This window comes from Rhinoderma darwinii, chromosome 11 (assembly GCF_050947455.1).
Source record: "Rhinoderma darwinii isolate aRhiDar2 chromosome 11, aRhiDar2.hap1, whole genome shotgun sequence".
NCBI classification, from domain to species: domain Eukaryota; kingdom Metazoa; phylum Chordata; class Amphibia; order Anura; family Rhinodermatidae; genus Rhinoderma; species Rhinoderma darwinii.
Window position 1 is genome coordinate 57,558,147 of NC_134697.1, and position 26,500 is coordinate 57,584,646.

General features: G+C 43.3%; 1 protein-coding gene across 1 annotated transcript; it reads right to left on the reverse strand.

Moving 5' to 3' along the window:
• On the reverse strand, positions 1 to 14,860 carry NDUFB8 (NADH:ubiquinone oxidoreductase subunit B8). The gene is made up of 5 exons (XM_075842731.1): positions 14,703 to 14,860; positions 11,974 to 12,100; positions 11,069 to 11,168; positions 6,978 to 7,133; positions 1 to 164 (listed from the first exon to the last, which is right to left on the reverse strand). Exons 1-5 carry the CDS (start codon positions 14,818 to 14,820, stop codon positions 69 to 71), a joined length of 597 nt encoding a protein of 198 aa, XP_075698846.1. The 5' UTR covers positions 14,821 to 14,860; the 3' UTR covers positions 1 to 68.
• Between the last annotated feature and the right edge of the window lie 11,640 nt (positions 14,861 to 26,500).

Below are 26,500 nucleotides of genomic sequence, written 5' to 3' on the forward strand. Positions count from 1 at the left end.
TTTGTTTAGGGTGCCACTTTATTACATAAAGAATAATGGCAGCGCAGCAGTCAACCATTTATTTTACTCTATTTGAACACGTAGTTTTTCTCTTCTGGAGGAGGCTTAGCAGGATCCCCACCATATTCCAAGTTCAGGTTGTTATAGGGATATTGCTTGGGAGCCTAGAAGGGAAAATAGACAATGACATAAGTAAAAGTACACGTAGAAAATAGTGGATATTTAAAAAGGATCATACAAGAGGCTTTTAAAGGGAAGCAGAAGCTTCTGGCATCCACAGTTGGACAGAGCCCTTTATCTTTATTGCAGCAAGGTGATGCCTTGATATACCTCAACCACACGCTGCAATTATACTTATATAACACGCAAATATATTGGTTTCTTCTGGCTCGAACATCCACAACGTGTAGGACTCAGACCGGAGCAGGTAAAATAAATTGGGTGAAATCTAAAACACCCTAGACAACATAAAATAAAAAACACTGCACGGTTTTACCGCTCAGACGGTACTTGTCATCGGTATAGACCGTCTCTCCCAGTAAATATGCAATAGACAGTCTGATCCAGCGAGGGCGTGGATGGTTATCCTTATACCTGTAGTTGCTCAGAGCTCCGTACGGTCTCCCGAAGTTCAAACTCCTGGTAGGATAAGATCCTATATCTCTAGTATGTAAGCAGGAGAAACCTAGTGCAACACCCTCTGAAAACCATCCGCTCCGCACTGGTTTAAATCCACACTCCATGTTAACAATGAATAAAAGCATCAATTATGATAAAACTGTCAAGAGTTCGAAAGCGGCACGCCAAACACTCTCGCCCGAACCTGGGTTTCGCCCTTCTGGCTTCCTCTGGGGCATGTGATGTGTCTAATTGACATGTTTAAAAAGCCGCTAAACCATTCATATTCACATACAAATACATTACACTAACCGCGTAATACTTAAAAATATGTAAGATTTAGACCATAACATTAAACAGGCAACAAACCTTATCGTAATATTATGTATACTTCTATTTCTGGACAGTTTTTGACTCAGCCGCAAAAAATAAATAAAAATAAAATAAACCACCATATTAGGACCTTTTTAACACCCATGTAATTAAAGAATTACATATGTTACATTTATTTTTTACCATTTTGTATTTGCCTCTAATCACCCAATAAGTATGTCGCTAATCTCTGCACCAATCAGAGCCAAGGGTAGCTACACCAATCAAGAAACGTCCACATTAGTTAATTGAGAGAACGCAAACTACTACGTAATGCAGACTATGCACAGTAATGCATTGTAAGAAATACACTTCTACATAATCGATAGAGACTTAAATTAACATTATCCACATTCCGCAGAAACAAAATATCTAATGAAATACTGCATATAGCAATAGTCAATTTAGCATATATAGATCGATTTAAAAAAAAAACAAAAACAAAAAAAAAAAACAAAACAAAAAAAAACCGCTTTCGTTCAAAGTCTGAATTAAGTGCCAGAGGTTGGAAGGTTTTTAATTGGTATATCCAAAAACTTTCTGGTTAACTTATTTTTTTTAATGAAATCCTCCCCTCTCCAGTGATTATCAATAACCTCAGTGGCTAGGAATTTAGTATCCTTGGGATCTTGACAATAACGTGCAGACACGGATCTAATTTACCCTCCCTGATATTGTTGCAATGTTCCGCTATCCGTGTTTTTAATTTGCGGGCTGTTCGTCCCACATATAGATACCCACATGGACACTGCAATACGTATAACCCCTTTAGTGTTACATGTTCTAAAATGTTTGTCATAATTTCTTTTTTTATTTTCCGCATCTAAAAAAATTAACATTTCCCTTTCTATTATAATAATTTTTGTTTTTTTAGCGGCGGAGTCAAAAACTGTCCAGAAATAGTATACATAATATTACGATAATGTTTGTTGCCTGTTTAATGTTATGATTCACTGAGTATATAAATGTCATGTAGTTCTCCCTAGTACAATACTGAAATTCACTGATTTATGTCTTTAGGGATATATATATTTTTTTAAAGTGCCAGTATCATTGCAATATTTCCAAATTGCAATCTGCCTGTGTCAGATGCACAGCACAGATTGCAAAAAATATATATCAACTATCAGGTTCAACTGTTGATGCGCTTTCTTTGCCACTATGGTTTCAGTGATTTATTGGAAAAATTCGGGTGGATACCCATAAGCTCACAGTTTGTGTCAGCCGAACACAACGTTGCTTTATTATACTTGGTTTTATTTTTATTTTTATTTTTGTTTGTTATATTTTGTATATATATTTTGTTTTTGTTATTTTATGTTTTTTATTCCAAGTTGTGCAAAGTTTGTCCGAATATGAGCTTAAATACCCCCAGGGATATCTCCCCGTTGGTATAAATATTCAGCCTGATAGATGCTGTTGGAGTGTGTCCTCCGTCTGTTGCATCTATATTATTATATTGAGACTGGATAGCTGCACTTTGTATGGATATCAGCCTGTGTTGGCTGATGCAGCTATCAGCTGCTAAGTCCTTACAGGGGCTGCTGCTGTTGTGCTGAGTCTGGATAGCTGCACTATCTAGGGATGTGAGTCAGTGTTTATCAGCTACAGAGCCCTTATAAGGGCTGCTTTCTCGTTCCTGTCACTGGACTCACTCTCGTGCTGAGACTCGGTAGCTGCACTGTCTGAGGCTGTAAGCCAGTGTATATCAGCTGGTGCAGCTGCTAGCTTCTAAGTCCCCCTAGGGGCTGCTTCCTCGTTCCAGTCTGTCACTGGACTCACTCTCGTGCTGAGACTCGGTAGCTGCACTGTCTAAAGCTGTTAGACAATGTTTTTCAGCTAGTGCAGCTGTCAGCTTCTAAGCCCTTATAAGGGCTACTTCCTCCTTCCAATCTGTCACTGAGTTTGCCCTACGCGTTTCCTTGCTATTACTGATGTCTGCCGCAATTCTTCAGGGGCCTGCGGCTAGCAAACACAAGCGACGTCAGACATCACTGAATGTCTCCTTATGCCATTGTATGCTAATTATCAAACAAACAAATAATACTTACCTACTGCAGGCCCCTGAAGAATTGCGGCAGACATCAGTAATAGCAAGGAAACGCGTAGGACAAACTCAGTGACAGATTGGAAGGAGGAAGTAGCCCTTATAAGGGCTTAGAAGCTGACAGCTGCACTAGCTGAAAAACATTGTCTAACAGCTTTAGACAGTGCAGCTACCGAGTCTCAGCACGAGAGTGAGTCCAGTGACAGACTGGAACGAGGAAGCAGCCCCTAGGGGGACTTAGAAGCTAGCAGCTGCACCAGCTGATATACACTGGCTTACAGCCTCAGACAGTGCAGCTACCGAGTCTCAGCACGAGAGTGAGTCCAGTGACAGGAACGAGAAAGCAGCCCTTATAAGGGCTCTGTAGCTGATAAACACTGACTCACATCCCTAGATAGTGCAGCTATCCAGACTCAGCACAACAGCAGCAGCCCCTGTAAGGACTTAGCAGCTGATAGCTGCATCAGCCAACACAGGCTGATATCCATACAAAGTGCAGCTATCCAGTCTCAATATAATAATATAGATGCAACAGACGGAGGACACACTCCAACAGCATCTATCAGGCTGAATATTTATACCAACGGGGAGATATCCCTGGGGGTATTTAAGCTCATATTCGGACAAACTTTGCACAACTTGGAATAAAAAACATAAAATAACAAAAACAAAATATATATACAAAATATAACAAACAAAAATAAAAATAAAACCAAGTATAATAAAGCAACGTTGTGTTCGGCTGACACAAACTGTGAGCTTATGGGTATCCACCCGAATTTTTCCAATAAATCACTGAAACCATAGTGGCAAAGAAAGCGCATCAACAGTTGAACCTGATAGTTGATATATATTTTTTGCAATCTGTGCTGTGCATCTGACACAGGCAGATTGCAATTTGGAAATATTGCAATGATACTGGCACTTTAAAAAAATATATATATCCCTAAAGACATAAATCAGTGAATTCCTGTTTAATGTTATGGTCTAAATCTTACATATTTTTAAGTATTACGCGGTTAGTGTAATGTATTTGTATATGAATGGTTTAGCGGCTTTTTAAACATGTCAATTAGACACGTCATGTGCCCCAGAGGAGGCCTGAAGGGCGAAACCCAGGTTCGGGCGAGAGTGTTTGGCGTGCCGCTTTCGAACTCTTGACAGTTTTATCATAATTGATGCTTTTATTCATTGTTAACATGGAGTGTGGATTTAAACCAGTGCGGAGCGGATGGTTTTCAGAGGGTGTTGCACTAGGTTTCTCCTGCTTACATACTAGAGATATAGGATCTTATCCTACCAGGAGTTTGAACTTCGGGAGACCGTACGGAGCTCTGAGCAACTACAGGTATAAGGATAACCATCCACGCCCTCGCTGGATCAGACTGTCTATTGCATATTTACTGGGAGAGACGGTCTATACCGACGACAAGTACCGTCTGAGCGGTAAAACGGTGCTGTGTTTTACACTTATATAATAGTCGGTAGCTATGGGTGCAGGAAACCAACTTAAAAAACACAGATTATACAAGTTCAATCTGATGCCCAATCAAGTGTAGGTAGAATGAAAATCTAAATTTTATTTTTTTTTATTGGTTACAGATTTTACACACTAGTGTTTTTCTCTACAATAGGCCACATTTACACGAGCGTTTTGCGTGCGCAAAAGGCACATAACAGCTGCGTGTGTCATCAGCGTATGGTGCGCAGCTGCTTGATTTCCGCGCAGCCGGCATCATTATGACACTCCGTTTGGATGTTTGTAAACAGAAAAGCACGTGCTTTTCTGTTTACATTCAGAGTTTGACAGCTGTTGCGTGAATCACGCAGTTCGCACGGAAGTGCTTCCGTGCGGCATGCGTGGTTTTCACGCACCCATTGACTTCAATGGGTGCGTGATGAGCGAACAACGCCCAAAGATAGGACATGTCGTGAGTTTTTTTTCAGCGGACTCACGCTGAGCAAAACTCATGGACTGTCTGCACTGCCCCATAGAGTAATATAGGTGCGTACGACACGCGTGAAAAGCACGCACGTATATCACGCTCGTGTAAACGAGGCCTTACTCTGTGGGTATTTGGCATCTTCTGACAAGTCTCCGCGATTTTCCTCTTCAATAGAACAGATCACATTCAGTGAAGAAAAACACAACTGTCTCCCTGTAGGAAGGTTCAGCGTCTACTCCCTGAGGACCAAATCTGTGACTCACAGAAAGGACCCTATGGGAGATCAATCAACAGATGGATTTACAGGACTGGATCTTACTGTAATGCTAAAAATAATATGAGAGCGATTGCTTTGCATGGCAAATTGGTATCTAGGTAGTCCACGAAATGTAGTTTTCAGCTTCACATTAGTCATTACAGATTCTTATTATTTAAAGAGCACCTGTCACAATGACAGACCAATAAAAAGGAGGTTATTAGCACGATACCCAATAGGGTTCTACTAGCAGGTAGAATTACATTCATTGCACAGCAGCCCACAGAGCCAAACAGCGTGCTGAACAGAGAGCACTTTCTGGATCGAACGTATTCACGTGAATAAGGCCGAAGCCTCATAATAATGCTTAGAGAGACTTTCAGTCCAGACATATGAGCCGGTATGATTTGGAGAGTCAGAGTCACGTGGTACAACAGAGGACTGAAACGGAGCTAATAATTCATTAAAAAAAAGCACTCGGGCGTAGTTCAGTTAATTTTCTGACCATGTACGTAAAACATTTTTCGGCGTGTTTATTAAATAGGTCTATCCTAGTGACAGGTGTTTTAAGTAGGGAAAACTCAGGAATTCTGCTATGCATACAATATTTTCATTAATTATTTCACCGACATAAAATTCACAAAAAATATATATATATTTGTTTCAGCAAAATAAAGAAAAATACAAAACTGCCCATTCTGTGCATCCATGTCAATATACTGACAGATCCGCTTTAATCGGCTATAACAGGCTGCCCCATTTACCAGAAACATATTAGTCCAGGTCCAAAAGACAAAAAAAAGTGCCGTCTAACAATTATTTACTAACATTACGCTAGACTGATGATTGAGTCTGAAATATTGTTGTGAGCGCTGCCCCGTCACTGCTGAGTGTATACACTGTATACACCGACAGTCAGTAGAGGCGAGGCAGTGCTCTTCTCATGAATACACCAGTCTCAAACAGAAGTCCGACCTATTCTCTGTAAGTGGTTATTAGAGAAACTGCACATTGTTTGTTTGTGCGGTTTGTCCTAGTACCTTATTGGACCTGGACTTCAAAGTTTCCCATAACTAGGGCAGCCTGTTATACGGAAATATCTGCCGTTAGGCCTTATTCACACGAACGTGTCAGTTTTGCGCACGTAAAAAACGCAGCATTTTTCTTACATTGCAGTTCCGTGTGACATCCGTGTACGGTGCGTGACTGCGTTTTTTACGCGCGTATGTCACGCATTATTTACGTCAACAAAATAAACTGAAGGTGTTTCTTTTTCTCATCATTTCTTTAGAAACTGTTGTGTGAATCACGCACAGCACACGGATGACGTCCGTGTGCTGTCTGATTTTCACGCACCCATTGACTTCAATGGGTGCGTAATGCGCAAAAAAAAACAGACAAGTATAGGACATGGAGAGTGTCGTGCAGCGGATACACGTGGTGTGAAAAAAACTGAATGTCCCCCTTGAATTGCACAGGTCCGTGTTACGTTCATTGTTTTAACACACGTAACACGGACATGAAATACACTCGTGTGAATAAGGCCTAAGTTTCAGTGGTCTATTAGGCAGCATTGCTCCTCTAAAGTCAGCTCATTTAGAAGTGAAAACATACATACATACATCTCCCATTCTCCTTTGTTGTGTCCGACAGGGACCAGGGCAGGAGTTCAAATTGTGAATTTATTGCAATGTACATGGATTAGTCATAATTTTGTTACAAATGATAAAATACTTACAACAGGCGAATAAGATGGAAACACGTGGCCAATATAGAACAAGGTAAACATTGTGCCCAGGAATGCAACCAAAACTTTACACATGGTATTAAACGGTACAGGAGTGGGGGACGTATCAACCCGAACACGGATGAACTTGTCAAAGTCCCAGTGCATCTAATAGAAAGGGAAAAAAAAAATAGTCGTATGAACTACCAAAAGATTAAACATGAAAAAAGATGACATTAATGTAAACTGGGTCTAATGCGGACATTTTATTAAACGCGGAGATTAGAGCTGTTCGATAGGAGACACATCAAAGCACAATATTAACGAGGTTGTCCACGATTAGAAAACCATTGGTTGTGTCTGGTATGAAAGACAAAGGAGTCAATGAAACCGTTTTTAACATTCGCTTTTCAGAAATCTGTCCCCGTGACGGCCATTAAAAACTGATCATTGCCTCCCTGGCCCTCACAAGGGGACCACGTCCTACAATTGACAGTGCTGGAGAGGCAAGGGAACCATTGGTATCCGTCTCCGCTACTCATCGCTTTCTTGTGATGCAGGCGGCGCTACGACGTTAACAGGGGCATAATGGCATTATCTACATGGGCACTGTGGTGTTCTTAGGGAGTTGGGGCAAAAAAAAAAAAAAAGAAGACTTTTATGGCTGTTAAAACCGGTCAGATGGCTGGAAAACAGATGAAAATTTGGAGACACACTGATGCTAAATGTCCATGAAAAACAAAACGCTTGATCTATCCTTAACCCCTTACCAACATGCGCCGTATATATACACACAGCGCTGTAAGGCAGGGCTTCCCGCAAAGTTCAGTACCATTACGTTGCGGTGATAGTGCGGGCTCAGGAGCTGAACCATCGCCGCTGGGTGGCAGCTGTATGTCACCCTGTTGTAACGGCCAGGACCGGAGCAAGCCTCTGATCCGGCCGATTAACCTCTCAGATGCTGCGTTCAGTAGAGATCGCAGCATGTGAAGGGTTTTTAGCCACCGGTACCCCACCAACATGATTGCTGTATTGCCGGTGGCTGCAATGGCTACCGGGGGCCTAATACTAGCCTCCCGGTCTGCCAGCAACGGACACCTCCTATGCCCCGCTCAAAAGCGGGGCCTAAAATGCTTCCAGTACCATCGTCAAGATGGCAGCGGCTCAGAAGCTGAGCCAGTGTCATCAGTAGTGGGTGCCCGCTGTATGTTTCTGCAGACACACACTGCTGGAACGTCAGGAACCGGAGCTAGCTCCCTACCATCCCTACCATTAACCCCTTAGATGCAGCGATCACTGCATATTAGTGGTTTGTAGCAAATCAGCAGCCCTGCCTTGTGATGGCAAGGCTGCCGACTGCTACTATGGCAACAGGAGGCCTAACAATGGCCTCCTGTCTACCATTACGGAAGCAGATTAGGCCCCGACTGGAGGTGGAGCCTGATCGGCTTGCTGTCAATGAACAACTGACAGTTCTAATATATTGCACTACATCAGTAGTGCAATGTACCAGAACATCAATCAAGCAGTTGGGCCTTCAAGTCCCCTAGTGGGACTAAAGAAAAGTGTAAATAAATAAAAGTTGAAAAAAAATAAAAGTTTCAAGTAATAAAATATAACAGTCGCCCTTTTTCCCCCATCAAGTTATTTATTGAAAAAATAAAACCATACATACTTGGTATCGCTGCGTCCGTAATAACCTGAACTATAAAAAATATGTTATTTGACCCATGCAGTGAACGCCAAAAAGAAAAAAAAAACTAAAAAAAAAAAACTGCCAGAATTCCTGTTTTTAAGTCACGGTCTTCCAAAAATTGAAATAAAGTGATCAATAAGTCGCATGTATCCAAAAATGGTACCTATAAAAACCATAGCTCGCCTCGCAAAAAACAAACCCCCATACCGCTCAGTTGACGAAACAATTACGGCTCCTACAACTTGTAAAACCAAACCAAAAAATAGTGCTATAAATTTGGTGTCGCCGGAATCGTACTGACTCGCAGAATAAAGTTAACATGCAATTTAGAACGCGTGGTGAACGCTGTATTAAAAAAAGACTATGCCAGAATTGCCGTTTTTTTCGTTAACTTGCCTCCCCAAACATTTTTTTAAAAAAAAGTGATCAAAAAGTTGCATGTACCCCAAAATGGTACCAACAACTACAGCTCGTCCCGCAAAAAAAAACAGCCCTCATACCACTGAGTCTATGAAAAAATAAAATAAGTTAAGGCTCCAATAAGTCAGGAATAAAAAATATGCAGTTGTGTCGGCCCGAGGGGAACATTTCTTCTGTTTCAAGAGGCAAATTATTAAGGAAGGTCAAAAATGGCCAAAAGCAGGAAGGGGTTAAGGCCATTTTTTTCACTGTCAAGTGAATATAGCCTTATATACATTTTTTTTTATCACTTTTCACAGAGATATGGATCAACTAATCACATACGACCACAGCGGGCTCACCTATTTGTAGTCCAGTTTCAGCAAATTTTATATAATGACAAATGATACAATTTTCCAATATATTTTCTGTATGATTTCCTCAGGTTTTTAAGATCACTGCTTGATGTCAGAGGGGAAAAAAAAAAAAAAAAAAAAAAAGAAGAAAAGCATTCATTGTTTAATCCCAGTGGCTATAAATGTGTCATGGTCATGTGATGGACACACGGCTACTGGACAGGTTACAGTACAATAATCAGAGCTCTGCCCCTATGTGTCAGTCACATGGCCGGAACAGATTTTTTTTATACCATGGGAGTAAACCATGAACGTTAATATTGACTGACTGCTAGCAGAGATCTTAAACTGCAAGGAATGGATACATAAAGTATATTGGAAAATGGTTTAACTTTTTATTATAAAAAGAAATAAAAATTACATTTGACAAAACCTCAATACACCCTTAATGCAAAAAACGTTGCACTGTAGTAAGCCAGCTTGCCCTACAGAAAATTTAAAATGGAGACTTGGCTAGATCTATAATTTATCGCAAAAGCTGCTATTTTATAAACATATATGGTTTATAAAATATATACACATACGTTGACTTCCCAATTTTAAATAGACACTAACTTTTCAAACAACTTATGCTGATCTAATAGTAAACCTGATATAGAATGACTTTGTAAACGTACTTACTGCTAAAATTTAGTTGTTTTATTCATGCAAATTCTGTGTGAAGTTACTGCCACTAGGTGTCTCCCTTCCTGTAATCTGCTGTCCACCCCTGTTGTAAAACAAAATCTGTCCCTAGTTACAGAGCAGAGGAGTGGGACTGCATTAAGTGTGGGGGGGGGGGGGTGTCTCTTCACTGCCTGCCAATACAAGTCTATGAAAAGGGGAGGGGGGGCAGGAAAGACAGACAGATATGCTGCCCATAGAGGTCTATGGGGAGGGTAGGGAGAAAAATACACAGACACGCTGCCCATAGAAGTTAATGGACAGGTGAGGGGGGTGCAAGAGCAGAGTCAGAAAGACAGATGTGCAACAGATGCTGGTAAGATTTATATCTCACCCCAGTGCTGGATTCTCAGCTTCACTGCTGTATAATCTAATTCATGCTGCTGAAATATATATGTGATAGAGCAGGATACTCCTCTTCTATGTGTGCAGTGTAAAGAAGACATGATAGCAGTTAGGCTCCGCCCAGTAGCTCACAGACAACTGAGAATTAGAGAGACAGAGCCTGATGAGGGGAAAACTGCTACAAAATGCAGAATACAAGTTATGTAATGGCCAGAAATATTATTATTCCTCATGTACACACGTAGAACAGCTTATTCTGAATTGTCATCTGAAAAGTTATGTACACTTTAAACCGGATCTGTCAGATTTTGGACCATAGGACCGCAGCGCTGGCCGTGTGCCACAAATATAACATGCAAGTTCTCAGAAACTACAGAACATTAATAAGTGACAGCACGCTAAAATCATAATGTGTGCGACTGCTGACAGGGTACCAGAAAAATATGACAGACCCGCTTTAACGGACTTCAGTGGGATCCAAGCACACACACTGCACGCACCAACAGCAGTTTGCCTTGCTGCCCCAAAATGTCTATGCTAGCAACATTACGTTATATTCATTCCTCAACTAGACAAATTCCTACCGCTTCTCCCCAATTTCTCCTAGGTACACCATAGTCCCATGTATACCAAGGATCTCTTTCTTCCTGTGATTTGTCAGGCAGCATTGGATAATCACCATATCTATAATAAAAAAATAATATCTTACATTATACAATGAAGTGATGACTTCAAGTCACAAACAAAATAGATGATTTTTACTCTACATATAAGAGCAAAAAAAATAAAAAAATCATGAAATAAAACAAAGAAATCACATTATGTGTAGAAAGTTTCACTAGTCATGTAGCACCTCCATTCTTCTATGCTATGTACATTTGGAAAATATATTTTAGGAACTGCAATAGTTGGATAGGAATTTATAACTGATGTGCACCACTTTAAAGGGTGACCTTACTTCACCCCTGTAAATAAGCTTGCCATGCTACACCATGCAAGGTCTTCCCTATAGCTACCCCCTTCTAAGAGAAGAAAAAAAACATTTCTTTTGGAGATACTCAAAAACATTTTATTGGGGTACTCCAGACATCACCACGTCCCCTTTTTTTGTTTCCACAGGCACACGGTCATAACTACAGGTGTGGCTACACCTAGTACGGCAGCTCAGTCCGATTCACTCTATATTTATCTAGTTTGAGGTCATCTATATCAGTTATCAACATCGATCAGATACTAGTATGGTCTTTAGCAAAAACTGGAGTCTCCCTGTGCCTTTATTCATTAGGGTGTCATCTGTTACTTTTGTTTGGCAGAACCCAAGGCGGTTAGTACTATTGCGAAAAGGCAAAAGTGACAACATTTGATGTTCTTATGTTTGTGTGACTAGAAACGTTAAAATAGCCGGCCGACGTGTAGTAATAGCCAGTGCATACGCCCCTGCAGAAAAAGCAAAAATTATCAACACAGAGGTTTATATGAATCCACTCACCCCATCCCATCATCTGGGTATGGCTTGTAGTCCTCTAATAACATATTATATTTCTTGGCTGCAGCTGCCCTTTCTGCTTCGGTCTTGGGATAGGGTCCAGGTAAAAGATTCTTTGGAAGGTCAGATGCTGGAAAACACACAAAAAAAAAATTGTACAAAAAACAGTAATTCGGCTTGTTGTGCGGAGAGGTTTCTGCGTCAAAAAACTTGTCAAAAAACTCTGTGTGAACATACTCGGGATGCCAGCAGGTCAGGTGCCACTCACTTACTGCACCAACCTCATACTGGCTGCCCTGCGCCCCGGCCGCCGCTCGCCCTGTCCTGCGTCCTGAATGACGAGACAGGCGTGATGACATCATTCAGGACACGAGACAGAGAGGATACACCTGTGCGCTTCCAGGGCTGGTGGAGATACCGAGGGAACGTTTTCTCCAGGGCGGCTCCAGCAGGCAGTGTTTACCAGAAGCCCAGCAGGTAAGTCACTGACTGGATTTTGTTTGAATGTGGGAACTGATGGGGTTCTAAAAAGGGCAATAATGGCAAATGGACAGAGGATTCAGTGCCACCTTGGTGCCCATTTGCCACTTATTGCCCCTTTAGTGTCCTTCTATTCAGTGCCCCCTTGATGCCCATTTGCCATTTTGTTGCCCCGTTATTGTTCTTCTGTGACAAAATATGCTAAAGGCTACAGGGGCAGTAAATGGCAAATGGGCACCAAGGGGCCACCAAGCAAAAGAACGCTAAAGGGGCGATAAGTGGCAAATGGGCACCATGGTGGCACTGAAAGGCACTAAAGTGTTAATAAATGTCAAATGGGCACAGAATTCAGTGCCTTAATAGTGCACATTTACCATGTGTTGCCCTTTTAAACCCTGTTCAGATTACGTGAAAAGCTATGTACACCTTTGAAAATGTTTTATTTTATTTTTTATAAAAATCAGTGTGTTTGGCGTTCCATCTGAGCTTTCCGTCAGGACGGAGCCCTGACTGAAACCATAGGTATCCATTTGCATCACCACTGATTTCAATGGTGACGGATCTGGTGCAAATGGTTTGCGTTTGTCTTCGTTGTGCAAGGGTTCCATCGTTTTGACGGAATCAAAACCGCAGTCGACTAAAATATTGATTCAGTCAGAGTTCCATTCTGACGGAAAGCTCAGATGGAACGCCTGAACGGAGCCCTGACGCACATGTGAACGGAGCCTTATTAAACTATTTTTACTTTGAGATACAGCCGTTTTGTATTCTGTATACAGAGCAGCCGTGTCTAGCGCTGAGACCGTCAGTGTCAGCGGGTCCTGCGTGTCGACGGTTCATAACTTAGATGTGATCGATAACAGGTGGATCCTGCATGTCAGACACAGGACCTGCTGACACTGAACCCGTCAGTCCCACTGGCCTGACGGATTCAGGTCTCAGCGCTAGATACGGCTTCTCTGTGTACAGAATACAAAGCCGCTGTATCTCAAAAAGTTAAAATTGTTTTTAATAAAAAAGTATTTATTTAGAAAGTTGCACAAAACGCTGATTAAAAAATAAAAAAAATATTTCAAAAGGTGGGCATAGCCTTTAAAGTGGTTGTCTGGAAAACAAATTAAACATTTTGTTGTAGCAGCAGGAGTGAAAATAAAAAAAATATCTTATACTTACCTCTCTCCTCCCAGACGTTCCTGTGCTGGGGGCTCCCGTCAGATCTGTTCTCTGTTTGTATATAGCGGTGACATCATGTTGACAGCACACCATCGCTGCAGCCTATTAATAGCCTCAGCGGCGTTCAGCTGGGACCAGTAATTAGCTGCAGCGGTGATGTACGGGCACGTGATTTCACCGCTATATACGAACAGATCTGACGGGAGCCCCCAGCGCAGGAACGTCTGGAAGGAGAGCGGTAAGTATCAGGGCCCCGGCTCCAGGTTTGTGTGGGCCCTTGGGCGACAAGACTTAGTAGGCCCCTTTGTGGGGGTACTCACGGCAGCAGTAAAATGGCCGAAAATGTCACTTTGTGCCCCCATAGACATTAGGCCCCCAGTTTGTACCCCCATAAGTTTAGCACCCTCGGTAGATAGTGCCACACAGCCCCCCCTCCACCTCCATGGTAGTGCCACACAGCCCCCCCCCCCCCTCCACCTCCCTGGTAGTGCCACACAGCCCCCCCCCCACACCTCTTTGGTAGTGCCACACAGCCCCCCCCCCACACCTCTTTGGTAGTGCCACACAGCCCCCACCACACCTCTTTGGTAGTGCCACACAGCCCCCACCACACCTCTTTGGTAGTGCCACACAGCCCCCAACTCCCTGGTAGTGCCACGCAGCCCCCTCCTCCCTGGTAGTGCCACGCAGCCCCCTCCTCCCTGGTAGTGCCACACAGCCCCCTGCTCCCTGGTAGTGCCACACAGCCCCCTCCTCCCTGGTAGTGCCACACAGCAATACATAGAAACAACAGAAAATACAATTCTTTTCAGGCAGATTATATATTTACTACAGGTCAGTGACGTATATACAGCTGCAAACATGCTACGTTTTGTGTATAGTATTGTATAGCCAAAAAAAAACATAACTAAAAGTACACAAACCATACAAATACATAATGCCTCACTCACAAGTGCTATTCCACATACGCAGCTTATCCACAAGCATTGGAGCGGTCACGTACACTGTGAAGGTGACTCGTAGAGCTTCCCAAATGTCTTCCAGTGGACGCCCATTGGATTTTACCACATGTCACCTACCTGCCCGGACAGTAGAACATTGGAGGAGCCGCCCGGCACCGGCTGCCCGTCCAGGGAGAGATGCCAGCGCAGCCCTGCGGGTCACCGCAGCCAGCAACCCTGCCCTGAGCGCCGCCATGATTGCAGTGTGCAGCAGTCCACTACGCAGGCGCAGACAATACGGAACCCGCGGAAGGACATTCTAAAGACCTGCTTGAACTACAGCGGCTGCGTGTGGCCAAAATAAACTTATTGCGGTTTACAGTGTGTTAACCAATTCATGACCGGAAAAGTCAAATTTTATCCTGTGAAATTCTGTTGTAAATGTAAATATTGTGGGATTGAATTTTTGTTTTGATCTGTTACATTTGAAATAATGTGCTATAAAGAGCAGAATTAGATAACAATAGAAATATTTATGGTAACTACAGGTTATATTCAAATATTTTGGTAAATAGGTAAAAAAGTTAACCCCTTGAAGACAGCCAATTTTCGTTTTTCCATCGTTACATTCCAAGAGCCAGAACTCTTATTTTTTGTTATGTCAAAATAGATGTATGAGGGCTTGTTTTTTTTGTGGGACGAATAGGTTTTTTTTTGTTTGTTTTTTTAAACATTAGATTTTTATTGAACTTTTTAAAGAAAATACAATTCAAACCACTGGTCCAAAGGCCTCTAAGGGCCTGTTCACATCAGCGTTGTCTTTCTGTTGAGGGGTTCTGTCTGAGTTTTACGTCGGGGAACCCCTCAACGGAAAGGTAAACGGAAACCTTAGCTTTCATTTGCATCACCATTGATATCAATGGTGACGGATACTTTGCTAATGGTTTCCGTTTGCCACCGTTGTGAAAGGGTTCCGGTTTTTTTGACAGAATCAATAGCGCAGTCGAACAGTACATGGGCGACATGAATTACAACTGCTCATTTTCTTACAGCAGTATAGTGACCATAGACCAACTTCTTATGGCTCTTCAGAAAACTCCTCATTGCTGTACTAATTTACTAGTTATTGTCAGATATGGATAGGAAAAAGCATAGCCACCTACATTGCCACCTTATGTGCCTGCCATAGGTGCCCCCTTTATTATTTGCCTGTCTAGCTTTTATACATTTTTTCCATCATTCCGTCATTGTTTTTGAGTTTTATTTTTACGGCGTTCACTGTGCGCTATAAATGACATGATAAATGTATTCTGCTGTTCATTACAATTATTGCTATACCAATGTTATATCATTTTGTTTTACTACTTTTACACACTAACAATACTTTTTTACAAAAAAAACAACGTATTTCTGTGTAGCCGCACTCCAAGACCCACTATCAGTGGCGTAACTATAGGGGTCGCAGCGGTCGCAATTTTGACTGGGCTCCGAAGCCAGGGAAGCCCGCGGCCCCCCGCACCACATCAATGAAAAGTTACTATAGTAACTGGGGCCTATGTAATAAACTACACGGGCCCCCGTTACTATAGTAACTGACTACTTACATTTCTCCTTCCGGAGCGCAGTGGCGGTCCTGATGTGACAGCGCCGTGCGCAGCGCATGACGTCAGCAACGCTATGCGCTGCGCACAACATCCTGACCCTGGATGGAGTCAGGACCTCCGCTGTGGCCGAAGAGGAGGGTAAGTTTAATACCACTGTCTGCTGGACCTGATAGGTCGGGGTCCGGCTCCCGGGACCCGCCAATCAGCTGTTTTGAAGGAGGTGCAGCGCTTGTACGAGCGCTACTTCCCCTTCATTACGGTCACTTTTTCGCACAGTGAATCACTGACACGTAAGTGTCAGCAATTCACAGTGTGAGCAAGTAAGGGAAATGAAGGGGAAGCAGCGCTTGTATGAGCTCTGCACCTCCTTCAAAACAGCTGATTGGCAGGGGTCCCGGGAGCCGGACCCCGACCCATCAACTATTAAGGGCCTATCTTGAGGATAGGCCATCAATGTTTAGGGACTGGACAACCCCTTTTAAGCCTACCATAGGGTAGGCTTAGATACAGGGCCCCAGCAGACAGTAATCTTATACTGTATAAGATTACTATGTGCTGGACCCTGTATCTAAGCCTACCTTAGGTTTAGATACAGGGTCTAACAAACAGTATCACACATGCACTTGGGGGCCCTGTATCTAAGCCTACCAGTCGTCTGCGCTATTGATTCAGTCAAAACAACGTAACCCTGTCACAACTTTAGCAACGTTTCCTTGAGCATTGAGATCAATGGTGAGGGAAACAGAAGCTGAGGTTTCAGTTTGCCCTTCCGTTGAGGGGTTATCCGACGCAAACCTCTGACGGAACGGCAGCGGGGATGTGAACAGGCCCTTACTAATGTTTTTTTTGTGTTTGTGTTTTTTTTTTAAAGGTTCGGTCGTTGGACTACGTCGGATTCCAGGACTACTTCAATGAGAGTTTTTTTTTTATTATCAATAAAATGGTTAATGGAGGGTTGTGTGTTTTTTTTATTTCAATAAACCTGTTTTTTCTATGTCTTTGTATTTTTTTAAAAGTTTTTTACTACTGCCTTATTAATAACTGCTGACTGATTGACAGCGTCCATTACTAAGGCGGGGCTTAGTGTTAGCCGGTGCAGAGGCGAACACTAACCCCCATTATTACCCCGGTACCCACCGCCACCAGGGGTGCCAGGAAGAGCTGGGTACGATCCAGTACCCTACAATCTGTAATGATAGTCGGGCATTGGGGCGGGCCGCAGGCTGGTATTATTAGGCTGGGTAAGGCCAAACACAGTAGCCCTTCCCACCCTGGTAATGCTAGCCTAGGCTGCTGCTGTGTTGTATTTGGCTGGTTATGAAAGATGGGGGGGAACCCCACGTCATTTTTAAAAACAAAATAAAAAATAATTGTAAAGAATGATGTGGAGTTCCCCCATTTTTATAACCAGCCAGATGCAACATAGCAGCAGCAGCCTAGCATTACCATGGTGGGAAGGGTCACTGGTTTTGGGCTTTCCCAGCCTAATTATACCCGCCTGCGGTCGCCCCAGTACCCCTCCGTCACTACCGATGGTCGGGTACTGGATCGTAGCCGGCTTTTCCTGGTACCCCTGGTGGCAGTGGGTACCGGGGTAATAATGGTGGTTAGTGTTAGCACTTCATGTCTAACATTAAGCCTCGCTTTAGTAATGGACGCTGTCAATCAGCCAGCAGCTATTAATAACGCGGTAGTAATAAAGTTTAGAAAAATACAAAGACATAGAAAAAATATTTTATTGAAGTAAAAATCCCACGCACAACCCTCATTATCCATTTTATTGAGAATTAGAAGTAGTCCTCGAATCTGAAGTAGTCCAACAACCGAACTTGTAAAAAAACACAAACACAAAAATAATTAGTAACACATAAAAAAGCAAAACAATTATTATTCTTATCTTTCCTGGGTCCAGCGCTGGAGCCGCAATGTCAGCGCGCTGGGCCCAATATCTAATCCTATCATGTGTGATACTCTTCTGCTGAGCCACTGTATCTAATCCCATCATGTGTGATACTGTCTGCTGAGCCACTGTATCTAATCCTATCATGTGTGATACTGTCTGCTGGGCCTTATAGCTAATCCTATCATGTGTGATACTGTCTGCTGAGCCACTGTATCTAATCCTATCCATAGCTATAGGGTCGTAGTGCTATAGATATGCTGTCTCCTATATACACATATACACACACACACTTTTTTCGGGGGGGGGGGGGACGGGACGCATGTATTGGGGCTATTTCCCCTGGCGTTTCAAGACCTCAGCGACGCCCCTGGCTGCAAGTGCTGCATCGTTGGGTCACTTAGGAGACCCAGCGATGCAGCTGAAAGCTGCGGGCCGTCGGTCATGAGAAATTTGGGAGGGGGGGCCCACGAAGAACCTTTGCATCAGGACTCATTTAGCTATGCCCCTGCCCATTACATTTATATTTATATATTTATATTTTTCCATCAATGTAACTCTTATGAGGGCTTGTTTTTTGTGGGACAATCCATGGTATTCATTAATATAATTTTTGGGTACATATGAATCTTTCATCACTTTTTGTTTAATTTTTAGGTGGCAGGATGATTAAAAAACAGCAATTCTGGCAAGAGAAATATCTTAATTTTATAGTACGGGTCATTACGGAAGTGGTGATGCCAATTATTTATGGTTTTTCCCATATGAAAGCATTTTAGTGTTTGGGTTTTTTTCTACTTTAATTTGTATTTTTTGATTTATAAACACGTTTTTTTTTTACAATACTTATTAGTCCCCCAAGGGAGCCTAAACATGCAACCATTTCATGGCTTATGTAAAAAACTGCACTGCTTATGCCTGCCTGCCTGTCAGTATTTTACAATATTCAGCTGGCATACATGCCAGATATGTGGGCCTTTGTTAGGCCCCTTGCTGCCTTGGCAATCCATCCTCACCCCCCTGATTGCATTGCGAGAGCACCAATGGGTTGACAGTGGCCGCAGCATCTAAGGCTATGTTCACATGTCATGTGTTTGTAGCACAAAAATACAAGGCCGATTTCAAAAGAAAACAGCCTCTGAATCCAGACGTTTTTGAGCTGATTTTAAAAGCGTTTTTTGCCGTTCGAGAAGCATATTTTGAGGCATATTTTTCTAAGCGTTTTTTTGTAGTGTCAATAGAAAATCAACTCTAAAAACACGTCAAAAAGTGACATGCCACTTCTTTTTATGAGGCGTATTTTTACGAGGCGTTTTTTAATTCAGCAGCATAAAAATATTCTTCATATGAATTGCACAGTATAGTTCACATTAAAATAAATGGGAAACTGTTTGCAGGTGTATTTCAAGTGTATTTTTGAGCGTAATACAAGCGTTTTACGCTCTGAAATACCCCTGAAAATAAGTGTGAGCATACATTAAGGGCCTAAATGACACTATATTACAGCCGACTCCCACTTGCCGGTTCAGGGCATGATCCCCGAGCCATCAGATCAGCATACATGTACGGTGCTGTGCGTTAACTCCCTTCCTGGCGAGATGCAGGAAGAGGTTAAACACACTCTATGTGCACAAACCAGGCAAAGCTTCAGTTAAGACATAGAAGAGGGTAGCAAGGAATCTCCCTGCATGGTGATAAGTAATAAAATAAAAGGGGGTATATGCAGCACCACAACTCTGGGTAAAAACTGAATTTTTGACTACCAAGATTGGGGCTAGTTGAGTGACATGGATCTCCATTTTTCTTATGAAGGGGATGTGGTAATTTGAAATGTTACAGACGTGCTGGTAGAATTCATGCAAAAATATTCCCAAGTGAAGGACAAGACTGTGTGTGTGTGTGTATTAGGGTATGTTCACACGAGGGCGTCCGTTACGGCTGAAATTACGGGGATGTTTCAGCCTGAAAACATCCCCGTAATTTCAGCCATACCGGCATGTGCAGGCGCTTGAACGCCGCGTCAATTACGGCCGTAATTAGCGCTGCTATTCATTGGAGTCAATGAATAACGGCTCCAATTACGGCCAAAGAAGTGACAGGTCACTTCTTTGACGCGGGCGTCTATTTACGCGTCGTCATTTGACAGCGGCGCGTAAATATACGCCTCGTGTGAACAGACAAACGTCTGCCCATTGCTTTCAATGGGCAGATGTTTGTCAGCGCTATTGAGGCGCTATTTTCGGACGTAATTCGGGGCAAAAACGCCCGAATTACGTCCGTAAATAGGCCGTGTGAACATACCCTAAAGGGCACTTGCATACCAATATAGATACAAAAATGACATACAAAGTTTATTTAGACCATGAGTACCATGTGTGCTCAAAACATAAAAACATTTAAAAAGATGTTTCTACCACATGAGGTATTCCTGAATAGTGATAAACCTCCTATATGGACACTACCTGTCACGCAAAAAAAATAAAATATATAATTAAATATATTAAATTTATACATATACTGTGTATATATATATATATATATATATATATATATATATATGTTTATATATATATATATATATATATATATATATATAAACATATATATATATATATATATATATATATATATATACACAGTTCTGGCGTCCCCTGAGAAAGCTTCAGAGGCGGGGATAAGCGTGGGGTATCAGATGAGAAGCCCATTGTTGTTAGGTAAAAATAGATGAGAAGATTAGGGATTAATTTTCCAAGATAAACTATATTTGATTATATGCTTATTTAGTGTAAGGGATGCAAGTAAATATGATGTTAGTCATAAGACAAACTCATTAAAAAGCACCTGTCTGCTCTTTTGATATGTCTGTTTTATTAAATACTTGTATTTCCCATGAAACAACAATTCTAAAGCATCTTTTTTTATAACTCTATGTTGTGCCATTCCTCTGTTATTCATCCGGGAAACGAATGAATACATTGACTGTTTTGATTAAAAAATAAACTGGGTGTTACCATTCCCCACAGTCTGATACTGTCAGCACTGATTGGACAGTGTTCGACTGTGTAGGGACGTGCACCATTGACAAACGATATGGTAATGCCCAGTTGTCAATTTATACATAGAGGGGTAATATCAGAAGATTGGCACAATGTAGAATTCCAAGAAATGAAAATGCTGTAGAATTTACCTTTCATGGGGAATACATGTATTTACTAAGGCTTTATTCACGACTGGGTGTCAAATCGGCCGTGTACAACGGCCGTTTTTGACGGCCAACTTGCACTCATGCGGGACCCGATTTCATGGATCCCTCATAGACTTGAGTCTATTGAGGGATTCGGGAAACCGGGCAAAAATAGGACATGTTAAAAAAACGGCCGTGTGAATAGCCCCATTGACATGCATTGATTTTAATGCAGCCGTGTGTCGGGCGTTAAAAAAAAATGTCCGTCACCCTGTTGATTATCCCTGTCATATGAATAAGGTTTAAGACAGACATGTCAGGAGAGCTGACAGCTCTACAAAAATTGCATTTTTCTCAAAAAATGCAGCAGAAACTAAAGACCATACGGTTTTAAGGCCTGATTCAGACGATGGTGGTGTTTTTGCACACGCAAAACACGCTGCGTTTTCACGCACCCATTGACTTCAATGGGTGCGTGATGCGCGAAATATGGCCAGATATGGAACATGTCGCGCTTTTTACGCAGCGGACAAACGCTGCGCAAAAAGCACGGACTGTCTGTACTGCCCCATAGACTTGTATTGGTCCATGCGAGCCGCGTGAAAACCACACGGCCTGCACGGACGCAATGCACGGTTGTGTGAATCCGCCCTAAGCCACATTGAATGAAAGGAGTTTTAAAAAACTCTGTTGACTACAACTAAACACCTAGATATTGTGGAAAAATATCCCAGTGGCCAAAACAAATAGAGGTTTTAAATAGGAGGATTCAGTATTTCTCTGGCCCATTAAAATTCAAGATATGTATTACCCACCCTATGCTTTTTTATGCACACGGTAGCAATGAAATAGAAAAATTAGGCATTTCTTATAATCTATATATAATTTACAAAAATATGATAGGAAACTTCATTATCAAAATACGTGTTTATCCACCCTGACTTCTTATCGACTTCACCCTTACTGTTATACTCAGTCACCCAGCATTGAATATTACAGCAAATAGATATAAACAACAATGTCCCATTTATTTCCCAGGTAATCATACTAAAATATTTTCTGCAAAGCTGAAATCCGTGGATGCCATTTTCCTACTTTACTTTAGATAGATTGGCTCCAATTGATTTTCATCCTTTGAACACATTTATTATTGATTTTCAAACTGCAAATACATCTGCTTTCATTTTTGCAATGTTTTTTTTGTCCATTTGTGTTCACTTTGAGCTCATGTGTCTGTTGCTTAATCTTCCATCACATGCAAGTTGTCTTAGTAGGGCCACGTCTGCATTTCCCAATCAATAATTCAAAGTTTTATTTCCGACATTTGCTATAACAATAATAACCAGTTACAAAACATCAGTGCTCTTCATATACTACATAACGCTACATAATGTTATGTTTACTAACAAAAAACATTCTTGTTGCCTTTAAAAAAACACTCCCTTTCTTTATGTATGTATGTGTATATATATATATATATATATATATATATATATATATATACACACGACAGTTCCTTTTTTTATATAAACTGCTTCATATCCCCTGTTGTCCAGCTTCACACTCCTCACCAATAGCTGCCTTCTGCTCCTGTGCGCCACTCTTCTGCTCTGCAGCGTTGCCCTCTGGATCTCCGTTTCTGGCCATTACCAGTTTTCCATGACAAACGGTGCAGCCTGATGACATCATCAAGGTTTTTTAAAGGTGACATGGCCCTTCAGATCTTGCCTGGTTCTTAGGTTATCTGTAATGTCCGTGGCTACGGGCTGTCAGCTCCAACCTCCCCCTGACAGCCGCAGCCACGAGTCGGCAAGCGCTGGCCCAAGCCTCCTCCTCAGGAGACGCCAGCGCGCGCGTCCACTCACCTCTGCCAGATCCCGTAGGGTGCGCGCGCACGCTCGTGCCCGCTCTTAAAGGGGCAGTGTGCGCACCGGACCTCATGGACGAACTTTGACCCGTGAGTACCCTGGACTATAAGAGGGGTCCAGCCCCCCTAGTTCTATGCCTGAGCGTTGTTGTGTTCCCTATAGTTTGTCTATGCAAATGGTCCCCTAGTGTTTCCTGCTCCCAGTGTTTCCTGTTCCTGTAACCTGTATTCTGATCTAGTGCCGTGCTTGCTGTAGACGTGCTGTGCTGGATACAACGCCTGTCTGCTTCTCCACGCCTGACGTCTACCTGCTGCCTAGTTCCTGCCAAGCTACTGTCCGTGCTGCCACAGGTACCCTATATACTATAGACTCTGACCTGCGCCCTGTTGGCCAGCTGCCTTACCGCCAAGGCGGTATAGGCCCAGTGGGTCCACAGACCTTCGTGACAGTACGCTCAGGCCATGGACCACGCTGGTCGGTTCAAGACTATGACGACGACACAGGAGATGTGAGCGGATATGCTGGACCTCCGGTCTCGATAGGACCAACTTCTCCAGGCGTTGAATATTCTTGCGCATCGGCAGGAGGCACAAGTTGCCATTCCTCCTACTACACCTCCTGGCAATGTGGATCCTCAGTCTACACCTCTTGGCAGTATTGACCCACGTGTTTCTTTGCCACTTCCTGACCGCAATGATGGAGAAGCAAGTACCTGTCGTGTTTTTTTTAATCAATGCCAGATCCACTTCAGCTTGTATGCTAGGACATTTTCGTCTGATGGTGCCAGGGTCGCTTTCATCATTTCTCTCCTCACCGGACAGGCTCTTGCATGGGCGAAAACTATCTGGGAGAGACAAGGACCAGAGACCCGTGACTTCTCTGTCTTCCTCCGAACTTTTCGCATGGTGTTTGAGGAACCTAGACGGGTCTCATCTGCAGCGGCCTCTTTGATTAACCTACGCCAAGGAGACACCTCCGTGAATGAGTACGCCATCCACTTCCGTAACCTGGTGGGACAGCTCTTATGGAACAATGAGGCTCTGGTGGCTGCATTCTGACACGGACTATCTTCCAGAATTAAAGACAAACTTGCCGCCCAGGATCTGCCGTCTACCCTGGATGACCTCATCCTTCTGTCTGCCCGGATTGATATACGGGTCCGTGAATGCCTCCAAGAGGTTCAACGGGAGGGAGCCCGTCCTAGTCTGGTCCCTACGTTGCAGCAAGCCCTGCTGTCCTCCAATGTCGATCCTCCCAAGAAGTCGGTAATAACGGATCAGTATAAGTTATCTACCCAAGAGAGACAACGCAGACGCACATCTGGACTCTGTCTTTATTGTGGTCTCGATGGCCATCTGGTGCGCCTGTGCCCCCAAAAATCCCAAAACCTAGGGTTGCTTGGAGTGACGACCTTGGGTAAAGATGGACCTGTGACCATAGTGTCCGGCGAGAGAACGCATTAGGTCTCTGCGTATCTGGACTCTGGATCCGCTGCTAATATCATCCACAGAGATCTGGTGGACCTTCTGCAATTGCCCACCACCCTTCTGGAGAGCCCGTTGACAGTAGCTTTAGTAAATGAACTACCTCTGCCAGATCCTGTTTTGGCTGTGACCAAGCCGCTGAGGCTCCAAGTGGGAGCTCTTCACTCCGAACTTCTGCCTTTCTATGTCCAGCCCAAAGCTGTTAACCCTGTGTTGCTGGGCCTGCCTTGGCTCCGTCTGCATGCCCCAGTTCTGGACTGGAATTCTGGAGAGGTTCTCCAGTGGGGCCCTGAGTGTCAAGGTCGTTGCCTGGTACGGATTCATTCGGCTCAGTCTTCGCTGCCTCGGTCATTGGCAGGATTGCCGGGTCATTATGCTGCCTTTTCGGACGTCTTCAGCAAGAGGGAGGCGGAGACATTGCCTCCACATCGGGCGTATGACTGCCCTATTGAACTGATTCCTGGTGCATCCCTTCCCCGTGGTAGGGTATATCCTCTCTCCTTGCCAGAGACTCTGTCCATGTCCTCCTATGTGAAAGAGAACTTAGAAAGGGGCTTCATACGAAAGTCTTCCTCCCCGGCAGGAGCCGGGTTATTCTTCGTCAAAAAGAAAGATGGCTCTTTTCGTCCTTGCATCGACTACCGTGGTCTCAACCAGATCACGGTGAAGACTAAATATCCGTTGCCACTGATCTCCGAACTGTTTGATCGTATACGTGGTGCAAATTTTTTTTATAAACTAGACCTGCGTGGGGCTTACAACCCAGTCCAGATTCGCCAGGGTGATGAATGGAAGACTGCATTTAACACCCGTGATGGACACTATGAGTATCTAGTAATGGCCTTCCGCCTGTGTAATGCTCCCACGGTCTTCCAATAGTTTGTGAATGACATTTTCCGTGACCTCCTCTATGTTTGTGTTGTAGTCTACCTTGATGACATCTTGATTTTCTCCCCAGATCCTATGACGCACCAGAGACATGTCCGTCAGGTTCTGCTATGGTTAAGGGAGAATCGTCTGTACGCCAAGTTGGAGAAGTGTGTATTTGACAAGGATACTCTACCCTTCCTAGGCTACATCGCCTCAAATCGAGGTCTCGAGATGGATCCTGAGAAGGTAAAGTCTGTTCTGGAGTGGCCATGTCCTCAAGGCTTGAAGGCCATACAGCGCTTTTTGGGATTTGCTAACTTTTACAGGCAGTTTATTCCGAACTTCTCCTCACTGACTTCTCCCATCTCTAACCTTACTAAGAAGGGTATGAACGCCAAGGTGTGGACTCCCGAGGCAGAGTCCGCATTCAATAGCCTGAAGTGTGCCTTCACCTCTGCCTCTATCCTCCATCATCCGGATGTCTCTCTGCAGTTCTTGTTGGAGGTGGACACATCCTCTGTCGGTGCTGGTGCACTCCTGTTCCAGAGAGGTCCCAAGGGCAAGTCAAGGGTATGTGGATACTTGTCCAAGCTCTTCTCTTCTGCAGAACACAACTACTCGATTGGGGATCGGGAGTTACTGGCCATCAAATTGGCTCTTGAAGAGTGGAGACATCTACTAGAGGGCGCAGCTCATCCGATCTTGATTTTTACAGACCACAAGAATCTGACCTACTTCCAGATGGCCCAACGGCTGAACCCTCGTCAGGCCAGGTGGTCACTGTTCTTTGCAAGGTTTCAGTTTGAGCTTCATTATCGCCTGGCCGACAAGAATGTGAGGGCCGATGCCTTGTCCAGGTCTTTCGAGACAGAAGACACCATTGAGAGTCCACAGAACATTATCGATCCATCTTGCATTGTCTCGGTCAATCCCCTGCAACTTGGGGACATTCCTCCAGGGAGGACTTTTGTGCGCCTGGCTGATCGTGGAAGAATCCTCCGCTGGGGACACTCCTCTAGACTGGTA